The following is a 21,074-nucleotide window of genomic DNA, read 5'->3' on the forward strand; positions in this document are numbered from 1 at the left end:
AGTCCTCTCGGCTGTAAGTCCTCTCGGCTGTAAGTCCTCTCGGCTGTAAGTCCTCTCGGCTGTAAGTCCTATCCTGTAATGTACCTTCTGTAGGTATGGGGACTCTACAGTGTATCCTGTATATCATTATACCTCTGTAAGACCTCTCGGCTGTAAGTCCTATCCTGTAATGTACCTTCTGTAGGTATGGGGACAGTGTATCCTTTATACCATTATACCGCTGTAAGTCCTCTCGGCTGTAAGTCCTATCCTGTAATGTACCTTCTGTAGGTATGGGGACAGTGTATCCTATATATCATTATACAGCTGTAAGTCCTCTCGGCTGTAAGTCCTCTTGGCTGTAAGTCCTATCCTGTGGGTTGGGGATTTCGCTGTTTCCGCTTCGTGGGTGTAGGATTCGGCGTGACTTTTATTAATGTGTTTTTTTTAAAGAAAACTTTACCTTTTTTGTTTGTCTTATCGACTTCATTGTTTGACAGCGAAAGTCCCCAAGTGTCATGTTATTTCAAATAGAATCACATGTAGTTTTTGAATGCATAATTTGAAAACAGCAAAATAATGAGTTATTTTTATTTGTATACAAAAATACAATTACAAAATAGCATTACATCAATTATGAAATTAACAAAGCAAAATAAACATTTTCATTCCTTGCTTGAAACATGTCCTAGTTACTTATAGTTTATGAAGACTAGTGATCAAAGGACATAAACATTAAATCTATTAATATAACATCATATCTATCAATATAACATTATATCTATTAATATAACATCATATCTATTTTTAGATTAAGTATTTGATGAAACATATTCCTACATATAAAATACACGGCAATCCGGTGCATCATATTATTTCCAGTACAAATATAGATTTACTGGGGCGCTCTATAGTCCATATGAAATGTGTATTGATATGAAAGATCTTCATGTGAATTTTTATAAGATTAATTATTTAGCTGTTAAAATATGTTAATAAATACGTTATTCTGTATGATGGATATAAAATAAAAGTTATTTTTACTCAAGTAACTGTTTTTCATGGTTAATTTTCGAATTGTGTTAGATATTGTCGTTTAGATTTTGCATTTAATCGACTGAAAATGCTTCTTACCTTCTGGTCGACAGTATCAATGTACTGAAAAAAACCCAATTTTCATCTTTAAAGACGATGGCTGGTAAAATCGACAAACTAGCAGGCATTACACATGTTATTTCCGTCATACAATATAAATGTATGTGAACTTAATGCGTGCGTTGTCAAGGTGATTTACATGTTTACTATAAACCTTTTTTTTTTCATATTCATTACAGCATTTTACCAAATATCGTTTACATGATCAACATTGTGTTCCATTATTTTAATTGTAATCACCTATACATTAATGTGGATATATTCCCTTTAATGTAATACTAAAATTCTATTACATTAAATAATTAATAATAAATTAACATAACTGTATCCTTATCAATTTATTGTCATAAGCTATAATTGGCTTTAATAATGTACACATGATACGACAATGAATTTCTACAGATAAACAGAATGGTCCACGCAATGTGACACACGCACTTCACGAGTATGTAATAAACGGGCAGAACATGAAGCCTAATAGCTTATACAAACGAATTTGTATACAATTACACGCTTTTCCTGTTCTAGTAGAGGTTAAAGACCCTATGTGGAATTCATACGCCAGAGTAAAGTATATAAAAGGTAAAACATAATGTATTTATCGTTTTTTTATAATTTGATATTACAAATGTATTTATTTACGAGTAATTTCTGTTTTTCTTCGTTAGAAATCAATTTTATACTGTTTAACATGCAACAATTCATACGAATAGTAACACGGATTCAGAATATAATAGACTTAACTAAAAAGGTACGTTGTATACTCTAGTAATAATTATACAATTTAAGGTGACATTCACATTTTTTACATTACTGGAAAGAGGTAAATTCAACAAATTTTGACAGCGAAGTAAAAATATTTGTGAGTTTGAATAACGCAACATTTCAACAGCTCTACATTATAATGAAGCCAAGTCACTTAACCAGATAATGTTACCAATAAGGATCTTTAACTTACTCGGTACTACCTTAGATAACACCTTTTGGTAAGTATGATACCCTAAATAGCCTCAGCTACGTCACTCAAACATCAAGATAATGTTACCAATAAGGATCTTTAACTTACTTGATCCTACCTTAGATAACACTCGTTTGGTACCTATGATATCCTCCGCTACGTCACTCAAACAGTTACCAATAAGGATCTTTAACTACTCGATCCTACCTTAGATAAAACCCGTATGGTACGTATGATAGCCTTTCTAACTGAAGTCATGTCACTCATATAACCAGATTATCATACCAGTACGGATGCTTAACTTGATATCACCATGGATAACACCGTTTGGTACGTATAATACCCTAAAAATCCTCAGCTACGTCACTCAAACAACCAAATGATATTACCAATAAGGATAATTAACTTACTCGATACTACCTTTGATAACACCGTTTCGTACGTATAATACCTAACATAGACGAAAATAACACTGGTTCGTTTGAGGTAGAGTTGAATTAGATTTAAGCTGCATGGATCGACTATCTTCCTTTCTAATCATCAATGAATGCTTTGTTATACAACTCTCCATTGCTCTCGTTCTTCATGTTCTTACACGCCACTGTATTTTCCTCTGTTATTTGAACACTGATCTCGTTATTGTCTGTGGGATGTATACCGCCATTTGAGAAAGACGTCGTTTCCGTTTCCGTTTTGTTACTTGAGACATTACAATCACCGTTGAGGGATATGACATTCGGAACGCTATCTTCACTCGATTTGTTTTGGGTGTCTAATTGTTTTTGATGTTCCTCTGTTGATCTTGTTTTTGGCATAGACAGACTCATTCTCTTCCAAAATGTATTTAGTTTCTTTTCTGTAGCGTCTGCTCCTGGGTATTCTATATATGTGACCGACCTGATTATTTGTCGCAGATTCGGGTCCATCGAACTGATCGAGTCCGATATATCTTCAAGTAAGATGGGAATAATCCTATGTTTACGTTTTAACATTTCATGTTGGGCAACTTGGTATTCAAACCGTGTGAATTCACTCTCAATGTAGCGGGGAGTCAATATAAGGATGGTTCTCCTGCTGTTGTTTACGGCGTTGATTATATTGTTGGCAATCGCTGAAAGTAAATTACCAACTTTAAAGTGAACTTATCAATGGAAGTTTAAAAAACATCTTATAGAGACAAATAAAAGTAATTGAATAATTTCCAGGAAGATTCTAATTATGTATATACTTGATCATTACGTTCGTAACAAAAATGAAAGATATTTACGTCTTATCCTATACACAATGAATGAAGTAATCAGTCAAGATGTGCGGGTGATTAATGTTCATTACGCATGAGTTAAAGTGAAAATTATATTATCTGTGAAGATCATCATGAATAAATGGAATTGTCTTTATTGGTTAAATGATAGTGAAGAAGGGTTAAAGGTTTTACATTTACTTTGTGTAAGTCGTAGGTACTTATAATGACATGAAACGACGGGACATATGTACTATAGGTTTACAAAAGGTACAAAAGTGAATTTTCGGGGATGAAATAAAATTACAAAAACGAAATAAAATGAAGAAAATGACATTGTTATCATCTATTTCAAACTTCTTAGAAGCTTGGAAAATTAGAATGTTCGAAAAAAATGCCAGTTACAAGACTTTCATAGTTACACTTATTTCAAAAGCATTCCTTGTTAGACTGTGGTGACAAAGAAGGCCAACAAATACATAGAGGATATCTAACAGTGTCTTCAGTAATACCAAATATATTTCACGAGCGGGGCTAATATTTTGATATTTTTCACGAGTGCGCAGCACGAGTGAAAAATATCAAAATATTAGCCACACGAGTGAAATATATTTAGTATTACTGAAGACACTGTTAGATATTCTGTTTATTACATTTTTTATCAACGAACAACCTACCCCGTATGCTAACTAGGCCTACAGCGAAAGTTTGCATACAAAAAAAAGTAGTTTCCCCTGTCCAGGTGATGACATATATGTCGGGCTTTCTGATTGGTCAATTATTTTAGTATTTTCTAATCATTAATTTGATTGGTCAAATCAGCAAAAGTGATATTTTTGATATTTTTCACTAGTGAAAATTATCACTTTTATAGAATGAATAATTTTTGATATTTCACTGGTAAAAATGTAATAAAAGTAATTATGCCACACCCTGTAATTAGCATATGTAAACTTCTATATTCGGTCCCACCTTTTGTCTGATAATAGCATGTTACAATGACACATGTCTGGTTTACACCCACCTCCATCAAAACAACATGGAATACGCACGTGTTCCTCGATTTTGTCCTTAAATATCGTGTCACGTGTGGTAACCTTAGCGACAATGCATTAATAACAATCTCGATTTCTTATTTCAAACGTGGCAATCGTGAAAAGTTATTATTAAAGAGTGTCTAGTATATGTATCGTGACCTAATTAGAATTGTCTAATAAACTACGGTAATATTGATCACTTTGGTGTTTTTAGATAAAATATGATGTTACGCTAATGCTAGTACTTTGCAAAGGTAATATAAAAATTGATGTATAAATCATATCAACGTACGAATATCCTAAGAGTTTTTGTAATTGCTTTTGACTGTTGATTTATAATTGTTACATTGATTAGCCCCAGGAAGCCCATATTACATCGGTAGGCACATTTAGATGGTGAGGCAGTCAAGACGATATGATGGCAAGCTTAACATGCGCCAAACATTACAAGTCATTAAACGGAAAAGTAACAGTTTCGTAAAATGTTTTACAATTAAATAAACATATTCAAACTCTACTCACTCTCTCCGGGCATGAAATCTCGGAAGTGTAGACACAATGTAAAGCCGAGTTCTTTCTCCAATTTCGGAAACAGTGTGTGGAGCACGAAATTCTGATCGACATCCGTAGATTTGTATGAAACAAACGCGTCCCACGTTCTTTCATCTTAAATAAAACACAATAAAACATATTATATTTAATTTACTGATGATGTCATCACCATACACTTTTGAAATGAGATGAAATTTGAGGTCAATAAAAGTGGGTATGCTATTTTACTTATAAGTTAAATTTTATTTCAGACTTTTAACCAATGGATTGTATAAGAAATGTTCCTTTCTTTTTACTAATGAATTATATTACGTCACAATATTACATTCTTTAAGACTTAATACCGCTAAGAGCTAAGAAGGCGATTCATACATTTAAGTACTAAATCCAACTTACAAAAGTGACTTTATTTTAATTAAAAATTACATTAGGACAGCTGTTTGATTGATGATTACAATATTACGGCATACATTTACCTACAATCAACTTACTAATACTGACAGTATGTAAAGATATTTGCCTTTGTAGAAAAATCAATTTATATCCATTTATAGTCATACTATACATGTATATATTCATAGAATGTCAATGGTATGTGGTATTGGTTAATGAACTCATGTTATATAATTATATAAAGCTGATATTAACTTCTGTAATATTTATATAGTTGATATAATCTTCTGTAATATTTCTACATCTGATATAAACTCCTGTTATATTTATATAGTTGATATAAACTCTTGGAATATTTTTACATCTGATATAAACTTCTGTAATATTTATAAGTTGATATAAATTCCTGTAATATTTTTACATCTGATATAAACTTCTGTAATATTTATATAGTTGATATAAACTCCTGTAATATTTTTACATCTGATATAAACTTTTGTAATATTTATATAGCTGATATAATATCCTGAAATATTTGTTACATCTGATATAAACTTCTGTAATATTTATAAGTTGATACAATCTTCTGTAATATTTATAAGTTGATATAAACTCCTGAAATATTTGTTACATCTGATATAAACTTCTGTAATATCTATATAGCTGATAAAAACTTCGGTAATATTTATAAGTTGATACAAACTTCTGTAATATTTTTACATCTGATATAAACTTCTTTAATGTGTATGTGGCCGATACATATCGAAGGAGTTGCAAACTATACAAGACCATATAAATGTATCTCACTTCCTTAAATGTAGAAATCGTGATTGATAGTTATTGTTGGTAATCTTCAGACTAGGTCTGGTGAGTTTGGTAATAAAGACACTGACTAGTGACACTCTCATCATCATAGTGTGACTGAGTGTGTGTGTATAAGTATTTCCGCCTTACTCACTGTTGACCTCTATGTTAACATTTTTGTTACATGGTAGAACGTCAAGGCGGAATCAAGTTGTAGAAAACTACTGCAAGGCATTTACAATGAGGGAGGTATATTCTTTTCCTCGATTCGAGAGGGCAATACTGAACTACATAAACCACTTAAATATGAAGTAAAGGATAAACGCATTATCTACATAGTTAAAATCAAAATCAAAATCAATATTACGTTATTAAAGTACAAATATAGAATCACATAATCATAACATGTTAATAAAATATAAAATATATTCTAGTAATCATGAAAGTTAGAATTATGTTATCAATACATATAGCGAATCAAGGAGTTGTTACATATGTATTAGACTGGCCACCAGCCCCTAAGTTTTTCGTTAGATACTAGATTATCTCCCCCTAGTTTGAAACTTAGAATCAGACATATCCTAGTGACCAAAATCATAAAGATCAATTTTATTTATAATTCTAATATTCTAGAGACAGGGAAGCCAGTCTACATAAGCATATGCAAGCGTCAAATCAATATATATTCACCATCGTCTTCATAAGGCTGAAAGTAATGGACAATCTTCATGATGACAGTGACCCTATTGTGCCACATCCAGTAAGGTATAATGACCAGGGCGAGGATAAGCAGTCCGAGCACACCTGCACACACTCCGACCACCCACAGATACCAGGTGTCCTTCTTCGCATCTGTAAAAAGACACAATGTCCTCAGTTACAAAAAAATATTAGTTGGTACATATATCAGACAATATTTGTTCTAGAGGTATCCCGTTGTAGAAAAATGCTGTGAATTATTTCTGAATAGATCTCAGAATGATACAATATAGTTCTGACCGCCCACACCTGGTTATTTTTGTGATAGGAAGATTAGATCAATACGCCAATAAACAAACGGTGTTCAGGAAAATGATTAGAAAATCATAATGACAAACAATATCGTTCTTAAGTCAACAAGAGTGAACGATTACATAATCAGAATGTATCCTGTTGGATTGAGTTGAGATGTAATGGTATTAAATTAACCGGCATGTGTCCATCATGAAGTATATAATATTTAACATTTGTAACTCGCTGTAGTGGTCAAAGTTAGTTCGTATCTCCTAAGTCCCGTACTGTGTCTATATTTTATATGCGAGATTGATCTTTGGACAAATCATAGACAAATATTTTTCCATGTTATTTTTTATGGCTATGTATTTATGTAAAATATGACAAATTATATATATGCTTAAGTATTCAATTAGAGTAATTCAATGAGGGAGTTGATATTGCTCCTAAAGATAGAAACATAATTTATATGACTATAACAAATATAGATAATTTCAAATATGTTTCTTGCAGAATATAAAATATATATATATATAAATATAAACATTTAACAAAAGTGAAACCATCGCGACTTACAATTGATTTCAAGAGCAGTGCTGTTATAAAGCGTTTGATTACTGTAAACGTGGTTATTTTGGCGGCAAGTTAATTTCGCGATTACGATATGTATACGCCTGGGGGAATTTCGCGATCAAAAGGACTCCGCTTAATCAGCGTAAATTTCCTCATCGCGTAAATTTCCACGTTTACAGTATCCTTTTTATCTCAGTATTTTCTCTTGGAAATTGATAAGTGACCTATGTATGTTATACTATACTACACTGACGTTATCTTACTCCCATTTGCATAGTATTTTATATATTCCAAAATATCTCAAAGGAAACATAATGCTTCATCACATGCTATAACGACTGTATTATATCTAACATACACAGTAATGGTAAGGAGGGATACAAGCTGTCGCTATGATATTGGGTGTAAAGAGAAGAAGTCCAGCTGAGCACCCTCCATCAGTTATACCTCAAATGGATTACTCCTCACATATGATATTACTGTAACATACAAGCTTATTGATATCACTTAAACAGAAAATATGTTACATGATGTTAAACATACCACGATATGGCTTTTTGTGAGCAGCTTTCATTCCATATGAATCGATTTCTTCAGTTTACATTTATATATGTATTTTCTTACTTGTTCTTGATATTACTAAGACAGATATGCATAGATGTATCTACCTTTTTTTTTATTTACTCGTAAAATTAAAGCAAAAAGACATCATTCTAACAGAATAGTTGCAATTAAATATTTTGAATATTGGACTGCACTTTTCGTTTGTTTCTAAGTATGCTTAAGACGTACATTATGTTGATGTACACATTCAAATGCGGTTATGGGGTGCACTGATGAGTTTTACCGACCAAGTGTTAATGTTGTCCCTCGTGCCGGTCACGTGACTACGTGGCTAAGTAAGAAAAAGTACCGAAAATAAATCGTGTATAACTTACTGGGAAAAGATAGAATTACACGTTCATTTAAATATAAATTGAATTTGGTGGTTTTCAAAAGCAAGTGCAACATTAACCTACATGCGAAGCTTTCAGCAACTGACCGATTCAGGGACTTCAAACATCATGCCTGCCGTCACAAAGAATATAGTATACTGAGAAAAGGGAATTAGATGGCATTTACATGTTTAAGCATGGTTAGGAAGGATCTCATTAAACTAGTCTGGACCATGTGTTAAAATAAATAGCTTCTATTTCTGACCTAGCGGCTCAGTAAATATCATTTTCGTTAATTTGCCTAATCTTAAGAAACAAAAAAAACCATGGAAGAGGATGTATTTATATGCAAGCTTTTTACCTTGCGTCACGCTATGAGTGATAAGATTTTCACACGTTGATCCATTATATCCAACGTAACATTTACAATAAGCTGGTCTGTCCTTTAACTGGACACAATATCCATGTTCACAATTTAAATTACAGCATTGCTGGTCACACTGTGGTCCGTACGATCCTTTATCGCAAGCACAGTTAAAATGAATATTATCGTCCACTCTCGTTTTCTCACATATTCCGTACAGACACGTAAGTTTGTTTGGAACACATTCCCGTAGTTCTAGGGACCTCAGTGTATAGTTGAGAGAACAAGAGTGGTTCGCAGGAAAATTGCCATGATTCAACATTGCTGTAGAATTTGTAGGAACTGCACATGAAGGACCTTCGTAACCATCGCTACATTTACAATATAAACCGCCGTTATTCTGACGGCTTTCACATTTGCCATGGACGCAGATCAATTCACAACATTGGTGTTCGCACTGTTCTCCGTAGGCTCCTTTATCGCAAACACAGTTATAATAAGTAACGCCAAAATACGATTGTCATCTCACATCTACCATATAAACACGTAACATTGTTTGGCGCACAAAATCGCTGTTCTAGGGACCTTAGCGTGTAGTTTGAGGAACAAGAGTGGTTCGCAGGAAAATCCCTGGAAACAGGATTTATAGATGTGGCAGACATATTTATGGTGGCTGATAAAGGGTCAGAGGAATTCTCGCATAAGTCCCCAGTATAACCAGAATAACATTTACAATACTCCGTTTGATTCTGAAACAGAGCACAAATGCCATTCACGCAACTGAGACAACATTTTGTGCCACAATATTGTCCGTATGAACCTTCATCGCATACACAGCTGAACTCTAAGAAATCTTCATTTTCTTCAATTTCACAGCGACCATATAAACATATCATTTGCTTATTGCACCGCCGCTTATCTATGGCTCTCATAGTATAGTTAGAAGAACATGCGTTTTTCTCCGGGAGTATGTCATCCAAAGAAGGTCTCTTTGTAGTTTCAAGTTGTGGCGCTGTCGTTGCCTCTCTCTCGATTTCACAAAACATGCCATAATATCCTGAATCACATTTACAATATTCAGTTTTATCAGGGTATGTGTTACATTTTCCATGTATACATTTAAGACAACATTTAATCTCGCACTCTGGTCCGAGGGCTCCATTGTCGCACAGGCAGCTAGACTCAAGGAACCCCATCTCATCTTTTGTTTCGCAAATACCATAGTGACAATTGAGATGTGGCATAGTCTCACACTGCCTTTCTCGCTGGGGTCGCATGGTGTAATTTGAAGAACACGCGTTTGAATATTCATCTGGAGATGATTTTTCCGATGTTTCGATCTGACGTTTTACCCTTTGAGGAAAGCCCGCTGATTTCAAACTGGAAATCAGGATGAAAGCAGCACCAACACACAAACCAAAACACACTAGAGGAAAGGTCGGGGTCTTGGAACTCATGTTGGTGGCAATATCCGAGTTGATTTTGATGTTAATTTGTCTTAGTAGTAGAAATCACGACTCAATAGTGAGATAACGTATATTAACATAATGTTAGGGTATCCCTCGGGTGGAGTGTTAAGGCATCCTTCGGGTGGATATTTCCTGACGCAGAGTGCATTTGCATGTATCAAATATCGAAAATGATGGCAAGTCGAAAATCATAATGTTCTAATTGCTCATCAAACGCACTTGGAGTATACCAATTCTCAGATAGGATTTTCTACTAGATGCTAACTGTATTGCTATGATAAACCACCGTCATTTCTCCCTTACGACTTATCGTCATTATCCAAAAGATGCTGTGTGAAATACCCGAATACATTTCATCGGAACAGAAAAATAAAATGTGATGTTTCCGCTCTCGAGATGACGTTGATAATCCCAACATGAGCTAAATGGTGATGTATACGGAGGATTACCTATGTTAATCCGCTCCCGTATTGGCTGATACTTTATGTCAGGTGTCACACCATTACGGCCATCAGGCGTTACAATTTCCAGATTGATTACGAGAGTGCATGCGTAAAAGATATTGTTAGTTTTAACACCAGTCCGAACGAATCCGTAAATTGATTCTTTGTTATATTTATTATATAATTCTATACTCTTATATAAGCATGGTCATGTTTGGATCCTAATATACGTATTATCTGTGATTTGTGACAATGTTTAGCAATAAATGTATATCAGTTGGACCGGTCGTTTTAACGTCATTAAGCTAACAATGCATTTGAAAACAGGCCAGAAAGTCTGCAGTATCCGTGATTTGTTAACTTTGCTATACATTTTATTGGTGACTTTTCAACAAATATTATATTTATAATTAAGATGAAGCAAGTTTTTATAAAAGTGTAAATAAAAGACATCAAACGTATCTTTTTATAGAGTTTTATTACGTTTTCAGTCCTTTCAGCTATGGTCTTCGATGGTCTTCGTGGTTTGTCGTTTCAGCGTCATCGATGCGACAAATTGTCGTTAAGTAACATAAAATAGTATATTACTTTATTGTAAACATTTCTGGCGGTGTATCATAATGACAGGGTTCGGTTTATGACAGCAGGTCGTAATTCGGCAATGACGTTTCCTATGGTCGTGGACTATAACAGGCTACGTTTTATATCTGCAATCGGTCGCATATCTTCTGGTGCCGTATTTGGAAATCAAAATTAAAGATAATGTAAAATTATTCAGATATTAGAAAGGACTTGAATGTTGGCTTTACAAAGTAATAATATCGTTGGATATAGTTTAATCAGGAGAACAGTATCGTCCCAGTACGTTAAGATATCAGAATATCAAGGTACAGTACAAATACAGTTTACGAATCTGTGGTATTAAAAAGGGGGTTTAAGATTATTAGCGTGAAGCATTAGCAGTAAGTTAGGGGGAATACAGTGTACTTATGTAAGCCGTTAACATAAATCAGGAATGTCGGACTAACGATGATTGATTTTAACGAACGTAAGGGAATTTAGTTATTTCAGGTGAAGCATTCTCAGAACACAACTCAATTCAATCTTACGAGGAAATGCAATAAGAGAAAAGTCTGATCATTGTGGTGAAGGTTGATAATAAAATCAACCTCCCTTAGATTTAATTATCTAGTCGGAGGCTAGTATACAAGGAGTGAAATGCTTTCTCAATATAAAAAAAACTGGTCAGAACGACATATCAATTGGTAATTGGCGTATGATATATTTTTTTGTAAAAATATTATTGGAGTGAATTTCGTAAATGAAGAAAACGTAAATACTGTTTTATGTTAGACTAGTGTCTGAATAGCGTGTTACGTATATATGTACAACGATTGTGAGGCGAATGAATCCCAATTCTAAAAACTGATTTGCAAAAAGTCAAATACGAGCTTGACTAATAGGGTATGATGGACATTTTGGTTTCCGAACACATTATAAATATAAGTAATTTTATATCTATTGTTAAACAACATTAGTTAAACAATTTTAAGCACGAGTGTGAGAGATGTTTTGTTTTGTCGCCGAAATGCCTTTTATAGAGGCACGTTGTAGATCACTTACAGGTAGCGTTGTAAATTGATCTTTCAAACGAATTCCTGATAATTATAAAAAAAGGCATTATTACATTAAATTATCTTCCCATCGTCTTCTCGTCGAAAGAGGCAGACACAGAAGTGTACAAGGTAAGCCTCGAACATACCCTGTGTGTCTTTCTGACATAGAGGACGACTAGCATTTCGTTTTTAAACGCCTTTTGTACAGTGATTTGAGATTCAAATATAGTAAGCTCTATTATCGAATAAATCCCTCCGTTTCGTTTTTAAATTAGCTATACTACTTTCGTCTGATAATACGAGAGAGTTATGTAATCTAGGAAAATGTGTCTACATCATGTAAACATTATGAAGAATGTTTTAGTAGAAAATTAGATGTTACATGAATGACCATGGAGATATCGTATCCTGACTTTGATCATGGTAAACATAACGAGCTTTGCAGATGAAAAAAACCTTTTAGTTCTAGATTATTTATTTGATATTCTACCAAATGTGTTGAGTATTAACCAGATAATTGCTTTACTACAACGGTGGGTATTGATTTAGTGTTATGTTTAATTCCTCTCTTGGACAATCTTGTCAAGGCCATAAGATATGTACACTACGTATTTATCCCTAATTATGAAGGTATGAACTGTATGAACACTGTACGAATATCATTGTAACTGTAATGAAAATGAATATCAATAAGTGTCCCTTAGGAAATACAGTGAAACCATACTTTACCGACCACTGACCACTGACCACCGACCACTGCCCACTGACATTCTGTATCATCTAATCATATCCATTGGAACGACGACTGTACTACTTTTATCATCGACACCCTGTCATATATGACACAATGGCTCTATTCAATACAATGTCGGTAAAGTCAGGTCACTGTATACGATACACTACAGATAGCATATATTTTGTATATAAAAAAGTGGAAAGTGGAAGAGGAATACAAAATACATAAAACGCATAAATACAATTAATAATGTAAACTATGAAAAGCATGCACATATATATTTTTACTGGGAATATCATTAATACAATCAACACGGTGTTTCCTTATACTATTTTGACACCACCTTTTTTACATATAGCATCAATATTATTACCAAACATCGTTTATCGTCCCTTCAGGTCGGTATGGCTAAATGAGCCTTTTATCAATGTTACACGCGTCGGCTTTTCAAAAATGCTTAAGAGTTCCTGGAAAAGTGAACAACAAACATGAATTGTAAGCACAAACAGAGGTGGTTTAGTATTGCTAACAAAGTCGGAAATTTAGATGTATGGGAAACACTGAATTCATTCATGATAAGATGGGTCAAGCTTTGATAGCTTACCTTCTTGGATAATCTTGTTTTCACAGAACTCTCCCTCATACTCGTATTGACAGTAGCAGTACTCTGTACCATTTATATATTTCCTACATTCACCATGTTCTGCACATTGAAGACAACACTGATTCTCGCACATTCCCCCTATCCCACCTTCGTCGCACTCGCAACCAAATAGTAAGGCATTTTCCTTTATCTCGGGCTCCTTACAGAATCCGTGGATGCAGATAAAATTTACAGCACATTCCCGTAAATAAAAAGGCCTCAATGTGTAATTTTGGGAGCATGCGTTCTCTTTCGGAAATTCCAATTTAGACATGCCGTGACTTTCCATTTCACAGAAAATCTGCCTTCATATCCTTTTTCACATTTGCAATAGTCCATACTTTGATTATTCTTCTGGCACATCCCATTTGGTAAACATTTATCTTCACACAATACTCCTTCGGCATCACAATTACATTTGTTCAGGACGCCCGGAAGTACTTTTGATGTTACTTCCGTTGTCGATGCACTCACTTGCTGGATTAGGGTTTCCGGTTTATGACAGGAGATTGTTCCATTTTCAAACAAGCACTTTTCATCAACCTGACATTGAAGTTGGCATTTTGAAATCTCGCAAAATAATCCTGTCCATCCGTAATCACATACACATTTAAATCTGAAATATATGTCACAGTAGCCATGGATACATTCAAATCTCAGGGCACATTCTCGTTCCTCTAGGGGTCGTAACGTTGTGGGCACGTCCTGGTTGTTTGATATAGGAGGAGTGGACGATGATACAGATTTAGAAATGATTGGCGGAATATAGGTGATTGTTATTAATAGAAAATGCAGGAAACACGGATACCTTTTACTACTCATATTTTTTTTATAAGCACACTCAATCATTTATTCAACTACATTATGAGCACGGATTTGTGAATGTTGTTTTCATTATTTCGTCAAATGAACCGAACAATATCACTTATTTGAGACTTCAGTAAATGATACAATCATCCCGTCAGTACACTGATATGTAAATGTCCAGCAATGTCCTTATCTGGCAGTTGCCATGTACTGACCGTAGGCCGGTGGTTTTTCTCCGGGTACTCCAGCTTTCCTCCACCTCCAAAACCTGGCACGTCCTTAAATGACCTTGGTTGTTAATAGGACGTTAAACAAAACAAACCAAACCAAACCAAATCCTTATCTGACGACGGAACATCCCCTGTCACGGGTTCGTACTGAATATTATCTCAAGGCAACATTTCTTTGGTTACGCGAAAGCGAATGCCGTGTTAATATATATAATTAGTGTATAATTACAGACAAAACGGATACAAGAAAGGCTATAAATGCCCCTGGGTTGGACGTTGAAGTCATGCGCCGTTTTATGGTGCAGTTCAATAAATCGTTTCGGAAATATTACAGTGATTAAATTGTTATATGACTATGATATCTGGTCTTCCCTGATTGGCTGAGACCCCCATGACATGTCTTGACAAAATGCGAAACAGGTGAACATCTGTCGCCATCGCAGTCACGACGAGGTTAAAAAAGTAACAGGGAATTTCCGAAATTGATTTATTCTTTCAGCCAATCACAAAAATGGATTGTCGATCATCGGGCTGGAGAGAGAGCAAATATGGCAGACTTTATGCCGGTTCCACTCGGTATATCATATACAGACTAAACTTTCTCAGTGCATTGGTTCCTTTCTACTTCCTAGAGACAAAACCTCCAGGATTTGTCCTCTTTACCAGGCATTGAAATTTCAGTATGTGCTTCAAAACATCTCCTAGTCTCAGGATACAACAGGGTACGGAGGTCGCTGCTACCAAATCTGGTTTTCTTCTTCGATATTGCTGTGATGAATGTGTTTTTCTTGTTAACGTTGTTTTATGTATCGTTCATTTGACTCAAAACACGATCAATCTAATATTGACGAATAGATATTTTCATTGTATATTCAAAACGTTCAATTTATAACCTTTATTATCGGATACATCATAATTACACAGGTTTCTTTAAGATATTTTTCTATTCTTTCTGAACCAATTCTCATTCTGAGTCCTTGACATTACTTTGATATTATCTATAACAATTTGATACTAGTGTATAGTACCGAAGATTTATGTTAATATTACGTAAAGTATGTATGTTGTACTAGTATTACACCGAAGATATTTGTTTGTATTACGTAAAGTATGTATGTTGTACTAGTATTACACAGAAGATATTTGTTTGTATTACGTAAAGTAATATGTTGTACTAGTATTACACCGAAGATTTATGTTAATATTACGTAAAGTATGTATGTTGTACTAGTATTACACCGAAGATATTTGTTTGTATTACGTAAAGTATGTATGTTGTACTAGTATTACACAGAAGATATTTGTTTGTATTACGTAAAGTAATATGTTGTACTAGTATTACACCGAAGATTTATGTTAATATTACGTAAAGTATGTATGTTGTACTAGTATTACACCGAAGATATTTGTTAATATTACGTAAAGTAGGTTACATCACAGCTTGTGTTAGATTTAACGCTGCTTATTTACACTATATGTTTGGAATTACATCAATTTAATGTACTTTGTTGATTTTGTTTTGTTAAGTCGTATACTATAGATTGTTTATACCAAAATATAAGTGTATGCATATAGGGAGTAATTTGTGCTTTGAATCACACCAAAAGGTCGTGTTTTGTATCGCATCAAGGTGTCGTGTTTTGTATCGCATCAAGGTGTCGTGTTTTGTATCAAACTAAGGTGTCGTGTTTTGTATCGCATCAAGGTGTCGTGTTTTGTATCACACCAAGGTGTGGTTTGCAATATGCGCCAATGTCATTGTTTTATTTTACATACGTGGTTTGCTGTTTGAGACACTAGTGAGAAAGTATAGTATGTTTTGTATCACATCAAGGTGTCTTGTTTTGTATCAAACTAAGGTGTCGTGTTTTGTATCAAACCAAGGTGTCGTGTTTTGTATCACACCAATAGGTCGTGTTTTGCATCACACCAAGGTGTCGTGTTTTGTATCACACCAAAGTGTCGTGTTTTGTATCACATCAGATGTCGTGTTTTGTATCACACCAAGGTGTCGTGTTTTGTATTACACCAAGGTGTCGTGTTTTGTATCACACCAAGGTGTCGTGTTTTGTATCATACCAAGGTGTCGTATTTTGTATCACACCATGGTGTCGTGTTTTGTATCAAAGCAAGGTGTCGTGTTTTGTATCACACCATGGTGTCGTGTTTTGTATCACACCAAGGTGTCGTGTTTTGTATCAAACCAAGGTGTCGTGTTTTGTATCACACCAAAGTGTCGTGTTTTGTATCACACCATGGTGTTGTGTTTTGTATCACACCAAGGTGTCGTGTTTTGTATCAAACCAAGGTGTCGTGTTTTGTATCACACCAATAGGTCGTGTTTTGTATCACACCAAGGTGTCGTGTTTTGTATCACACCAAAGTGTCGTGTTTTGTATCACACCAATGTGTCATGTTTTGTATCACACCAAGGTGTCGTGGTTTGTATCACACCAAGGTGTCGTGGTTTGTATCACACCAAGGTGTCGTTTTTGTATCACACCAAAGTGTCGTGTTTTGTATCACACCAATGTGTCATGTTTTGTATCACACCAAGGTGTCGTTTTTGTATCACACCAAGGTGTCGTGTTTTATATTACACCAAGGTGTCATGTTTTGTATCAAACCAAGGTGTCGTGTTTTGTATCGCATCAGGGTGTCGTGTTTTGTATCGCATCAAGGTGTCGTGTTTTGTATCACACCAAGATGTCCTGTTTTGTATCACATCAAGGTGTCGTGTTTTGTATCAAACTAAGGTGTCGTGTTTTGTATTACACCAAGGTGTCGTGTTTTGTATCAAACCAAGGTGTCGTGTTTTGTATCACACCAAGGTGTCGTGTTTTGTATCACATCAAGGTGTCGTGTTTTGTATCAAACCAAGGTGTCGTATTTTGTATCAAACCATGGTGTCGTGTTTTGTATCACACCAATAGGTCGTGTTTGCATCACACCAATGTGTCGGGTTTTTTTCACACCAATAGGTCGTGTTTTGTATCACACCATGGTGTCGTGTTTTGTATCACAGCAAGGTGTCGTGTTTTGTATCACATCAAGGTGTCGTGTTTTGTATCACATCAGATGTCGTGTTTTGTATCACACCAAGGTGTCGTGTTTTGTATTACAACAAGGTGTCGTGTTTTGTATCAAACCAAGGTGTCGTGTTTTGTATCGCATCAGGGTGTCGTGTTTTGTATTGCATCAAGGTGTCGTGTTTTGTATCAAACTAAGGTGTCGTGTTTTGTATTACACCAAGGTGTCGTGTTTTGTATCAAACCAAGGTGTCGTGTTTTGTATCACACCAAGGTGTCGTGTTTTGTATCACATCAAGGTGTCGTGTTTTGTATCAAACCAATGTGTCGTGTTTTGTATCACACCAATGTGTCGTTTTTTGTATCACACCAATGTGTCGGTTTTTTTATCACCAAGGTGTGGTTTGCAATATGCGCCAATGTCATTGTTATATTTTACATACGTGGTTTGCTGTTTGAGACACTAGTGAGAAAGTATAGAAAACAACTAAAATACATAGCAACGCAGAGCCTTGTATGAAAGTATGAAAGTTAGACTTGAAAATGCCTAACAAAATACCCCAATTTAGCATGATATCAAAAGAAACAAAGGCACATACAAATTGATATTATTTCTTGGTTTCCATAAAACGCAAGCTATACAAATGTAGACTTTACGAACAGCCTTCTCAAAGCGTGCCATAATCGTATTCCTTTATGATATGTTAGTCTAGGTAACTTACCTTCAATAGTAATCTTGTTTTCGCAGAACTCGCCCTCATAGTCGTATTCACAGTAGCAGTACTCCGTACCATTCATATATGTTTTACATTTCCCGTGTTCTGCACATTGAAGACAACACTGATTCTGACACAATCCTCCGATCGCACCTTCATCACAAGCACATTCAAGTTGTAGACCGATGTCTTTTCTCTGGGGTTTCTTACACTGTCCATAGATACAAACGAAATTTGGGACGCATTCACGAAGGTCTAAATCCCTGATGGTGTAATTTGCGGAACAAGCGTTCTGTTTTTCAAATTCAGATTTGGAACTACCCTTAGCATTGATTTCACAGAATCTGCCTTCATATCCTTTATTACACTTGCAATATTCCATATTTTGATTGTTCTTCTGACACATACCATTGGATGAACATTTGTCTTCACACAATCCTCCTCTGGGACGTACATCACAATTACATATATCCACGACGCCCGGAAGTTCTTTTGATGCTACTTCCGTTGTCGATGCACTCACTTCCTGGATTTGGGTTTCCGGTTTATGACAGTAGAATGTGCCATTCCTCAGCAAACATTTTTCATCAGCCTGACATTGAAGTGGGCATTTTAAAATATTGCAAAATGCTCCTGTCCATCCGTAGTCACATGCACACTTAAATCCGAAATGTTTGTCACAGAAGCCATGGATACACTCGAATCCTTGGATACACTCGCGTTCCTCAAGGGGTCGTAACGTTGTACTAGGTACGTTGTCTGTGATAATAGGAGTGGAAGGGGATATGGCTGTAGAAATCGTGGACGGGGGGGACTGGGTGCTGGGTGGTATCAGGTGGTTACACTTTGGTCCCGTGTACTCAGGCGCACAAAAACATTTGAACATACAGGTTGTGGTGTTGAGGAAACACGTCCCTGAATTCTTACAATAATTATCTATGTTTAGACATGGATCAAACAAACATGTGGCGCCCTCTGGTTTTGTACCTCCAAAGAAATCTTGCCTTTTCACCCGCTGAGGAAGGGACGCATAGTTTCCTCTTACAGCAAGGAAAAAAAGAAAAAATGTTTTATAATTGATTATAAATAAAGGCCAAGGCCAGAAACACACCTTACCGTTACTGGACATATTGATCTTACATTCAATCACGGAATATTTAGTTTCCCTGAGTAGATATATGTGTCGCGCATGTTATTACGTGCAATCCATCAAAAGCTCGGAGTAACATCACGTCGTTGAAAAATATATATCCGTTAGAAATTTTTCTCTGAAAGTACAACTTTTCAAAGACTATTGCAAAGCACGTGGGTCTAGATTTGGAGAAAAGTGACCAATCCATCCCATGGTAGCACACTTATGTATTAATCCAATGGTGAATCCATTTCCGTAGTAACTACGATTTCCTTATCTTAACCACGGAACTACACCTGTCACGGGATCGTACGCCGAATATCTCTCAAGGCACATGATTTAATGCCGGTGAGTGAGCGTAAACGATTGCCGTGTAATTACTACATCACCAACTCATTCATATAGACAAAGGCGGATACAAATAAGGAGGATTCCTCCTGAGGCTCGTGGATTGGATGTTGAAGTCACGTGTCACTATGTGATACAGTTCGATAAAACGCTTTGAGAATGTTACAGTAATTTGTCCGACTTAAACTTGTTAATGACCGTTCATCATTTCCTTGTTTCAGTGATGGATTGTGTATACGTGGACTTGAGAACTACTGCGAACTGAGGGTCTGTGTACCTATGTCACCTTTCAGAGTTACGGGACAGCAACACCTTTCAGGTGATCACTTGGTCATTCCAGAATAAATGACCGGTGACACAAGCACATAAATGTCTCCATAAAAACATTCTGTGTAGGTGGATATTCACAGCCAAACATGTAGACAATTAATGTCATATTCGGACCATTACTAGTCGTAGGAACCGTTACATTGTACCTTTGGTGAGTAAAATTGGTGATCATCCTCTGTCAGTGAAATCAGAAAAAAACAAATATTGACAAAAGCCTGGTAGCTTTTCACATTATTTAGCCAGTCATAAAAACGCCATCATGTGAATACCACCTCATGTACTGTTTACGAGAACTAACTTTGTTTAACGAGCATGTTGAGTATGCTAGTTTTTAACATAATGTCAGACCTATTTGACATGTACAGACATATTAAATAATGATAGAAAGGTTTTATGTAGATCGTTAGAATGAAGGTGATCAAAATAATGGTAAGCCCACCATACATGTATCAATGTAACATAACAAGATGATACGATAATGGTTACGTCACAAGTCCACCTGGCAGGTGATGCTAATGACGACACACTTGAGATGCTTCAACACCTGTACAGGTATGACTGAACCACGACTTCTTCATGTGGAATATACCTC

General features: G+C 35.4%; 1 protein-coding gene across 2 annotated transcripts; it reads right to left on the reverse strand.

Annotated features, from left to right (window-relative positions):
• Positions 1–1,457: 1,457 nt before the first annotated feature.
• LOC117325601 (toll-like receptor 4) lies at positions 1,458–20,736 on the reverse strand. Of its 2 annotated transcripts, none has more exons than XM_033881944.1 (4): positions 18,679–20,736; positions 6,809–6,970; positions 4,892–5,035; positions 1,458–3,203 (listed from the first exon to the last, which is right to left on the reverse strand). In XM_033881944.1, the coding sequence occupies exons 1-4, from the start codon at positions 19,799–19,801 to the stop codon at positions 2,626–2,628; spliced, it is 2,007 nt and encodes a 668-aa protein (XP_033737835.1). In that variant the 5' UTR covers positions 19,802–20,736; the 3' UTR covers positions 1,458–2,625. The 2 variants fall into 2 exon arrangements, with proteins under 2 accessions (XP_033737835.1, XP_033737836.1); XM_033881945.1 differs by lacking the exon at positions 18,679–20,736 and adding an exon at positions 13,852–14,707.
• Between the last annotated feature and the right edge of the window lie 338 nt (positions 20,737–21,074).

This window comes from Pecten maximus, chromosome 4, assembly GCF_902652985.1.
Source record: "Pecten maximus chromosome 4, xPecMax1.1, whole genome shotgun sequence".
In the NCBI taxonomy this organism is placed as follows: domain Eukaryota; kingdom Metazoa; phylum Mollusca; class Bivalvia; order Pectinida; family Pectinidae; genus Pecten; species Pecten maximus.